This window comes from Anas acuta, chromosome 19 (genome assembly GCF_963932015.1).
Source record: "Anas acuta chromosome 19, bAnaAcu1.1, whole genome shotgun sequence".
NCBI classification, from domain to species: domain Eukaryota; kingdom Metazoa; phylum Chordata; class Aves; order Anseriformes; family Anatidae; genus Anas; species Anas acuta.
The window spans coordinates 5963804-5974144 of NC_088997.1; the positions used below are offsets into that span (position 1 = coordinate 5963804).

General features: G+C 48.7%; 1 protein-coding gene across 1 annotated transcript in view; it reads right to left on the reverse strand.

Annotated features, from left to right (window-relative positions):
* Positions 1–7895, reverse strand: part of LRRC75A (leucine rich repeat containing 75A) — a 79410-nt gene extending 71515 nt beyond the window's left edge. The window contains exon 1 of the mRNA XM_068656077.1: positions 7872–7895. Within this exon, the coding sequence (XP_068512178.1) occupies positions 7872–7880 (9 nt within the window). The 5' untranslated portion in view covers positions 7881–7895. The remainder of the gene's footprint in view (positions 1–7871) is intronic.
* Between the last annotated feature and the right edge of the window lie 2446 nt (positions 7896–10341).

A 10341-nucleotide genomic window follows, 5' to 3' on the forward strand; every position in this document is an offset into this window, starting at 1 on the left:
GAGAAGCAAACTCCATGCTGCACAGCGCAGCCCTAGGTTAATTGCAAATTAACGTTTTACCCTCTCCATTTTAACTTTGTTAAAGCTGGAAAAATACATACTCGATTTAAAGAGCTGCATGGCATGGGTTTTCAGGCAGGGATAAGGCCCCTGGTTTGGATTGCATTGAGGTCTGAACTTCCACAAAGCTCAAAGCGAAGCCATGATCCAGTGCATGTCTTCTCTGCTTGCACACCAGAGGAGAGATCCTCCGCCTGAGCAGGATCGAGTGAAGTCTTTTGTGCTTGCAGTTCACATCTCTGGAGCATGGGGTAAAACTGACCCGGCTCCAAAATTTCCTGGCCAGAGAGAGAGGTTGAAACCACTGGTTTCTTTCCAGCATAGAGTAAAAAGTTGATATTTCAAAAATAATAAATATAAATCAAAGTTTTAACTTGCTTGTGGGAGGAAAAAAAAAAAGAAAAAAAAAACTTTCTGATTTTGGAAACACTGATTTTCTTACTGGCTCTCTGTAACGAAGCGACTCACAGCAAGGCAGCCAGCATGGATACGGCACCGTGTTCCTCTCTATGTCTCCTTGGGCCTCCCTCCCCCGGGAATAAAACCAGCTCACATCAAGCAAGGCATCAGCAGCAAAACCTAATTTCATTTCATTGAAATAATCAAATGTTTTGGGATCATTTCAGCCAAACACAGGCAGGCGAGTCAGGATGACCCGATCCAGCTCGATGCATCCACGCTGCGCTCCCCGCTGTGTTTAAAGGGGAATTTGCAGGGTGCTCCTGAGAGCAGGGCTGTGCTGCATCCCTCCAACTGCAGCTGAGCACCCGAGGCCCTGCAGGACCAAGCTGAGGTCTGATTTTAGTTGTTTGCTCCAAAGCCAAACTGCTTTTCTCCCACCCAAAGTCCAGCGCCTGGCAGACACCAGCTCAGAGCAGCAGCAGGCATGGCTCCAATTTGAACCTTGCCACCAAACCTGCTGTGATCAACACTTCCCTTCTCCCTCCCTTGCCCACCAAAGGGTCAGAAGCTGGGTGGAATTGGGGATTTTCCCATTTCCAACCTGGTGGGGCAAAGCCAAGGCTCTCCGTGCCCGATTGCTGGCTCAGTGCAAGGCCAGTGACTGCCCGCTCCACCAGGGTGCTGGTGAAGCCTTGCATAAAATATTTGTTTGCCAGGAAAGGGGGGAGTGCAGAAGCAGCTTAAGACATTCCTGGAGACATCTAAATAATGCAGCCCAGATGGAAAATGTGCTCGTTAAAGGAAGATGTCACTGCGTGCTAAATACAAACCAACGGTGTGCGAATTCAGGAGGGCAGGAGCAGCAGGGAAGCAGCTCACAGCCTTTGTGCCACAAGGGATGCACGGTCCTGGGAAATCCCCCAAGGAGCAGAATCTGCTCCTCCGATTCTTCTTTTTAATTTAATTTCATATTTCAAGTAAGCAGCACAAACAGGATGATTTTTCTCATCATGACGTGAGGAGGTAGGACAAGAAAATAACTTCTGAAGCAGGCAAACAGGAGGAAAGAAACCACTTTTTTTTTTTTAAGGAAAAGAAATGCCAGATCAGATAACATTGGCACAGATGGAAAGCTCTTGACCCTTTGCATACATGAACATCAAAATTTGAGGGCTGAGATTTTCAAGACCAAGCTTGAGACTCATCTTGCATCCATTTCCTAGGAGATTTGGGTTCCTCAGCCTCTGGAATTTGTTTCCCAACCCTTTTTAGAAAGAAAAGACGAGCTGTGCAGACAAGCTGCAAGGCAAAAGTTAGGGCTAATATCTGGGAAAAAATAGGAACAGCGTTGAGAAGCATGGATCTAATTCCCCTTTAGCCTACTGCTCCCTTTGTGACATTACTCAGCATCTGAGCGATACCACTTGCAAGAGGAATGCATTTGTGAGAGAAACACGGAATTAGAAGAACAACATTTTAAAATGCTGTCGCTTGACTTAACCTCAGGGCAATTAAAAGCCATATCTATCATCCCCTTTCTGTAAGTGGGAGCAAATCAACAGGAGATCTAGGAGAGCCTACAGTGACCAGAGAAGGGATGGAGCTCTTTTGCCAATGCATGTTCAATTTTTCTGATATTTTCAGACATTTGAAGCCCAGGTTTGTGAGCATATCCAGGCTCCCAAGTGCTAGAGCAAGCCTACTCCTAAGAAAATCCCTGCAGGAAAGCTACGGGATTCTCTGGATCATGCTGAAGGTTATTTACAGGGAAAGAGTCTGGATTTCCATACAACACCTTGACCACATTGCAGAAGAGGCAAATTTAGCCTCAGAAGGTCAACCCACATATACCCAACAGGCAACCAGGGCTGAGCCACCTCATGGGATGGCCCTGGCCATAAATAGTAGGAAAAAGCCCTGAAACCATTGTAGAGCTCCACTGCCAGGTACCTTGGTCCTCCCTCTCAAGACATCCACCGACACAACCAGGGGCATTTCTGATGGCAAGGACAGGAGGGAAGCTGTCTGGGGTCTGCAGATAAGCAGATGGATGGGTCCTGGGGGCAGGAGGGAAAGCTTCAAGCCTGAGAGTCTTAAAAGGTTCAAGAAGAAAGAAATCAAATCAAAGCTAAATGCCGCAGCTCTCCCTCTCGCTACAAGCTTCAGTGTTGAACTAATCCAGGAGTGCTTTGAATTCCAGCTGTGCCTGCAGAGAAGGCACCGAGTCACCGTATTTGAGATTCAAGCCACAGCGCAGGGAGTACCGCCAGCTTTCACCCAGATCACAGCGGGCACACCGAGCCCTGCCCTTCTTCCTGGCCAGCCAAGGGGGGTTTACAAACCTCGCCACCCCCAAGAAGCCCTTCCAACCACTCATTTAATCAACACCGATACACGGAGATGCACAACTGCCATGGAATAACCACAGCAGCTGCGCACCGACACCCCTGCCTGCTGGTTTCATCGATCCTGCCCCTATCAGGGGCTCTCCCATTTCCTCAGCCTTAGGGCAGGGAGGTTTTGCAGTGAGGACCTGAAGCACGAGGTGCCAATTCTTTTTTCCTTTTAATTTATAAACCCCCAACTGCAGATACAGCTGCGTTTCTTATTCGAGACTGCTTTCTCTCGGTGCCCCCCTAGCAAGGCATTTCCTGACCAGAAGCAGCAGTCTTAAATTCTTCATGAACAGAGTTTAGTCTCACCGCGATTTTCAGTGTGTGTCGTGAATTTTAATGGAAATACATACAAACCCCAGTCCCTCAGCACCAAGGTGTTGAGGCGGGCGAGATTTGTGCAAGGTGAGAGGTACTACTGTTTGTTGCTCTTGCTTTTTGTTTTTAAACTCAGCTGCAGTGAATCATTGTGGTGGGCAAGGACAGCTGAGCTACTTCTATCCACCGAGCTGACCACAGTTTAGGAATCCCCTTGGTCAGGGCCCTACAGCACAGGAGGGCAGCATGCCTTGGGTGCCCAGGAGCATTTGTCAAAGCTTTGATAGAGAAGAAAAGCCCTGAAAATGACAAAGAAAAAAAATAAAAAGGGAGAAGAAAGGTAAAGCAGTGTACATGCCCTCTCCACCAGCAGCCCTCACTGTTAGCTTACGCTCCTGCCTAAGAGAGGCAAAAAGCCCCAAACACACACACCGAGCCAACCCAGAGACAGATCTTAAATGCTCTTTCTGGCACTACAGGGGGGTTCTCTTCCATTGTGGCTTTGTTAGTAAATAAATCAATTCCTTTTTCTTCACGTCACTCTCTAAAATGGCCCCATTCAGACGCCCGTGCTGGTGCAGCAGAGCCCTGCCTTCCCACACGCAGCAGGGCAGTGATTCACCCGCTGGTTTCAGCACCTCTGGAAGTACGAGAAATTAAATTAAATTTCTTTAACACATCCTTGGCATCTCCTCCCAGAAGGTTAAAGCAAACAAACAAACGGAAACAAACACTTTCGTTGGCCAGAATGAAAAGCGATCCATGCTCAGCACGCTCCTACTGGAGAACCTTGGGTGGTGTGATGGACAGAGTCATTTTAATGGAGATCTTCCCATTTCCAGGAATGAGCTTGCTCACAGGCATGTCGAAGGTTGCATTCGCATTGGCAGCTTCCTGCAACAGCAAAAGCCCCAGATGCTTGTGGTTGGAAGCGACCTATTTTGGATAAACAGAACAATGAACAAAGCACCCTCTCCCCGGCAGACGGAGCAGCACGGAGGAATGTTTTGCAAAATCTTTTGGCAACAAGGTACCCTCTGGTTTTGCAATCAGCAAAACCATGGGCAAAGCCATGCGTCACATGAAATCCAGCTGGGAGAAGCAGGCAGCAGCGCTGCCAGCACCACCAAGAGCCCCGAGGAGACAGAGCCCACCGGCGAGACCTCTCCAGCAGGATGCTGAGGTCCTCCCAGGCTGTCCCAGCACAGACGCAGAAGCTCCCAGAGATATCACACTTGCAGCAAAACGGAGAATTCGCAAGCTGCTCTCAGGAAATACGGCCAGAAATAGCAGACGTTGTGCTGTCTGCAAACATCACAAGCCTTGGCCATCCTGGATTTACACCACGGGATTTGCACTGAGAGCGCCCGTAGCAGTTCCTGCTCCGTTTAGCAGCCTCTTGCTCACACCACAGCAGAGCTGGCTCTAGGCTAGAAGGTCCTACAAACGCAAGACCATGCCTGTACACAATGAGAGATGCTCTTTGCTCTCCTTTGAGAGATTTTGAGGCCTCAGAAAGAGCTTTTCACTGTCTTGCCTTAAGCATGGCAGCAGAGAAAAATCTAGAAGCAGGAGTGTGCCCAGGTCTCACCAGCACACAGGAGAAGTGGTGGCTCCAAAACCACTGAGGTTTCTGACCTGCAGGCACCTCCTGCTCAAAGTGGATTATGAAGCTGAAACACAAAAAGATTCAATGCTACCAGAAACATTGGTTTCAGCAAATTTCTGTTGTCTGTGATCTTCACCACCAACTCCATACGCAGCAGCTCAGGCCAAGAAGCAAACCTCCTGCTAGATCTGTTCCCATCCCCATCCGCACCCAAAGCCTAATGCTCCCCACACCTCGATAAAGACCCTTCAGCTCTAATCCAGAGCAGTTAAGAGATTCCTGTAAGCAGCCAGATCAGCACAGCACCAGATGGGCTGAAGGGACTTATGTCTTGCAGGAGTTTAGCGGACAACCCAGCCACAGATGGCAGGACTTGGGGGAGAAGCCCCCTCTGTGCAGTATGCTCCATCTCCCAGGAGCCTCACCACGACCTCCCCAGCCCATATCAGGAAAGCCTGGATTTGGTTATTGAGCCACAAACGAGTTTAAGCTCAAATTTATCTCTATCTGCTGCTATGATGCTTCAAATGACTCAAGGGGAAATCTTGATGCTGCAGTGGCTGGCGCATTGACTCGAGGTTGTATTATTCAATGCCTGCTCATATTCAGTTTGCAGCAGATCTGCTCAGATTCCAGTTTTTCAGCAAAGGGGAAGGAAGTGCTTCTCAAAGTATTTTGACTTTGTCAGGGCAACCGTTCCAGGGGACCATTGTCTGCAACAACACATTTGGCTACCCTGGCGTGGAGTCACAGCGAGCCTGAGCTGCTCTGGGCTCCAGCCCCGGATGCTGGGGGACTCCTTCCTCCAGTCACTCAGCTCAGACACAGCAGCTTTCAGGCTGCTCCAACCCACACCAGGGTCCCTGCTGGCCTCCAGCTGTGCCCAGGCTTGGAGATGATAATTGTGCCTCATGTGCCAGGGTTTGGCTCCACAGTCACTCGTTTGCTTTGTGCATGCACAATCGTGCCTGGGCAACCACTGGGTGGATGGAGCTTTTCTGCTGAAAAACTGCTTTGAATGGGTCTAGTCTATGTCCCTCTTGCACATAAGAAGCCAGCGAGACATTAATCCCACGCTGCTCTGACCACGAGGGAGCAGCCAGCACCTCACCTCGTAGAAGTGCCTGCTCGCAGCGGGCACTGCTGGGACATCTCCGATGATGGAGGCTTCCTGTGTTCCTACAAAACATTTTATTCATGCACAATGGAACATCATAAATAATTCCGAGCCCGCTGTGCTCCTGGAGCACAGCACAGTGTGACAGGGGTTTGCCTCACTTGCTTTGCTCTCCTGCTAACAGCCAGCAGGAGCTGCGTGTGCATTCAGGCAAGATCCAAAGCAGGGGGAGAAAGATTTCCCTGATCCACCACAGCCAAGAAACACAGGGACTGTGGCCTCATTTTTAACAGGAGATGGGGAAAAGTTCAAATATTCAAACAAACAAGCTGCAGCTAGGTTTCTAAATGCTGTTGCCTTCAGGGCAAAGTTAGGTACAGGAGCCAGGTCCTAGTCACGAGACGTTAATGTGTTGGTGCTAGCAGGGGTTTGAGCCATCTTCCTGGAAACACTGCTTCCCTCCACCTGATAGCAATTCCAAGTTATGATGGACCCCGTACTCATTAAGTAGCACCAACTGCAGACCCAGGGCACTGATATTTACAACCATCACAACAGAGAAAGGCAAATGCCTCCTCTATACCCCCTGTAACCAACAACAGGGACAAACTTGTCAAATTGCTTTGACCTTTGCTCAGCTGCTTACCAGGCTGGGCTACAGTGGGGAAGATCCCCAAGCCCCGTTTATTCTTCATTATTTCCCTGCTGTTACCTTTTCTTTAAATGGGAGCAAGACCCAGGAAAACCAGCCCATTTTCCAGACTTTCCCTGAGCAATAGCAGACAGATGGGAACCTGCAGGAACAGAACTGAGCAAGGTAAAGCATCCCCAGCCCTACCACCCAGCCCAGGAAACACCGCAGTGCCTCTGTTGCATAAGAGATTTGTTTCTAATTAGAAAAGGGCATCTGTGGCCTCAGATGCTGCACAAGGGAAACCACACACCTACTGCTAAGGAAGTGCTAAGGCCGGTGGGTTGCTTATTGGAAGCACAGGTGGAGGTAAGGAGAGGAAGCACATCACCAGGTGGGTGGCACAGCACAAGAACCTGAGCACTGAGCAAATCCAAAGGAGCACATCAGCTGAGAAACTGCTTGGGAACGTCAGGGAAAGGGCTGGAAGAGGGCTGTCATTCAATATTCCGTCTCTTCCCAAATGAAAACCCCTCATTTTAGGGGACAACATCTGACAATCACCAAAGGACAGCAGCACCCTACATTCGCTCTGCAATTCCTAATGCCTGTTCAGGAGATTCAGCCCCAATACCCAACAGACGCAGAGCCCAGCACCCCTGTGGGGTGAGGAAGCCTCCCTGTGAATCTACAGCACGCAGACACCCCAGGAGGGACAGGGACACCCAGACAAGACCCGTGGCAGAACCACGAGCATCGCTCGTTGCCCATAGCGCAGTTACACGGCTCCAGGCACTCCTCAAGCGCTCTGCCATCCTCTCCCCCTTTCCCCACAGGGCTGGGGGCAGAAGCATTGCCGTGTGTCCCCCCCTGCAGCCCGGCCCCGCTGGAACCAGGCCCAGGCCCAAGCCCCAGCCCCGGGCGGCTCCAGGCCGAGCTCCTGCCGCCCCCTGGCGGCATCGGGAGGGCAGGGCCGGGCCAGGCCTCGCTGCTTCCCGCCCCGTTTTCCCTCAGGTCCTTGTGTGCTTCAAGTCAGTTTCTTGCAGAAAAGCGTCAGGCCTCTTTTCCTGATCTGAATTCACTCATTTCTAGTCCTCCCCCCGTACTAGCGCTGACTCTCTCGCTAGGGATTTCCTCGGGAAGTTTCCTTCCCAGCCTGCTTGCTTCAGGCTCAAAGAGCAGCAAGTTCAGCCAGCCCCGGATGCTTTAAGCTCTGTAGCAACCCCCTAGCCCACCAGCCACCACCTCCTAAAGCCCCTTTGGGTTCACTTTGGAGTCCAGTTTTGCCACCCAACACAAAAGCACCACAGCCCCCGTAGGCCCCTGCAAGCAGGGACTTACCTGAGCCATAGCAGCGCCAGCAGGAGAAGGCAGCTCCAGTCCCGCTTGTTCACTTCTAAGTGTTTCTTTATATCACCCCCAAACCCCCACATGCACTGCCAGAATTACCTCTCCCCCTGGAGATGCCCGACTGCCCAGCAGTGACCACCCCAGCTCAATCACCACATCCCCAGCCACCAGCTGAGGAGCAATCAGAGGCGCTCAGCAGCTCCTGTGGCACCTCGTTACTATCAAAACGGCAAATCCACACACCTGAGCCACAGGCAGCAATTTGGACTCAGCTGCTCAGCAAGTGCTGCTGCCAAAGGAAAGGGAGAGTCCAGAAGAAACAAGTAAACTCTAAGGTGAAAATCCCTTGGGTGCTGAGCTGTGGTGAGTGCTGCAGGGAGGGTGAGCTCCACACGGCCACATCCCCACCTACAGGCCACAAAATGACTTCCCTTACAAAAAGTGTCTGCTAGAATATGGTAATTTTGTTTATATGAGGCTCTGGGGTGAAGTGGGAACAAGGACGTGATGGGTTTTCCCACATTTTGCAGTCACTCACTTACCTGAGCTACTGCTTGCACAGTAGGAGCAAACAAAGTTAGTCTTTTATACAAAGACTATAGGTGGTCATTGTCACCCTCCTCTCTGTAAATCCCCCTCTTGTTACAAGTTCAATGTCATTAACCAGAAGAGATCTTTTCCAATGGTATATGCTAATCAATGTAACGTACTGGGAAGTTTCCTATTCACAAACCTTAATAACAAGGTCTATGAAACTGATCATGCATGGATTGACTTGTGTGTTTAGCTACAGATGAAATCTCAAGTAGTTACTTATTTCATCAAGGCACAAGAATATTGGTGCAAGAAGCAAACAATAGAGATGACAGAAGGAAGTATATCCTTAGATGGCCAATTTTTATTTTAACATCCTGTAAAGAAACGTCTCTGAAAGATAGATAGCAAATATTGGTTCTGCTGGGAAGCCTTGCAGGTTAGGTAATAACCTCCCTAAGTTTGTATCAGCAAAGGTTATAGCACTTTGTACAGCTGTAAAGCCTGTAGAAATACAGGAGAAAATGAGATCTGCAAACATAAAGCAAGCTGCCCAAGTCACCCAGCAAGGCAGAGCAAGAAATCCAGATCTCTTGAGAGCTGGTGCAGTGTGCTGATGGACAGGAACACTGCTTGCATCAGCGCTGAACAAAGATCCAAATCCAGCAAGTCTGCACCTTGGTTCTCAGCAATTCTGCTATTTATTTAGCTGAGTTGTTTTCAGCGTGGGGTTAACAGACACCTCAAGGTCAGTCCCCAAGCTACATCTGAAAAGTTGGCAAAGGCTAACAGAAAGACTACCCAAGTTAACAGACACCACAAAGAAACCTTTGTACATACAAGTTCTCAGACATCTTCCAAGGAGGATGTTTGTGCAGCTCAGAAATCAAGTTTGAAAGTCACTGAATTAACTGGTTAAAGGCAGACAGGTCCACAGAGTTTAACATGTGTAGTTTTCTACTTTGATTTATTTTTCATCCTGCCAGGTAAATCATTGCTAGCAATATTTTGATTAACACTGGATGGAAAAGAAATTGCAATCTAAATTTCAGCATATTTATTCATATGCACTTCTGGGGACATTTCTTTGAAACTCTTTTAAAAAGAAGGCTAAGGAAATTTGCTTGCAGAAAGAAGGCACTGCTGCAAGAAGACAGATGCTGTTCCTCCTTTTCAGCAATACTTCCACATAATACCAAAATATTTGGCACAAAGCGCCCGATTAAAGAAATGCCATTGCTGACAGCAGATGGTACTTCTCATCCCAATCTGTAGCTGCCTGCTAACACTAGATGTAATCTGATTGCAAACATGGTGTGTGCATTTTTTCCAGATGAGCAAGCTTTACATAATTTTTCATTGCCGTTGTTTGTTTGTTAACAAACACCATTGTTAGGAGCAAACAGCCTGATTACAGTGCTATCAAACAAATCCCTTCTGCTCACCCCACCCTTCCAACCTTCCGGGCTCTTGGAAATGTCCTGTTATACATCAGCAAAGCAGCCTGGTTTTCTCCCACTGCACTACTACCTGCTTAAAACTTACTTTTAGGCTGCTCATGCTACGAAGAGCCAGGAGAGGGCCTTGAAAGAACAGCGATACCAAATTACAGCAAGACTTTCCCTATGCAAGAGGCTTGTCAGCTGTTCCAGACAGCAGGTTCCTTGCCTTTACTTCAGAAAAAAAAAAAACGCATTACATTACCTGTTAATTTACTAAGTACATTTTCCAAATGGAAATTCACTATAGGTCCTCCTTTAAGTCTACCCATGTATAATTCTATGCAGTAATAGCTTTAAAACCAGGATTTTCTTCAAGGAAGTTGCACTTCTCCAGAGCCCACTGAACATATGTGCGTATTTGCCAAATAGTGGCTGCTGGAGTTATAAAAGAGAGTTTGTTTAACAGGAAACAAGTGAATACATGT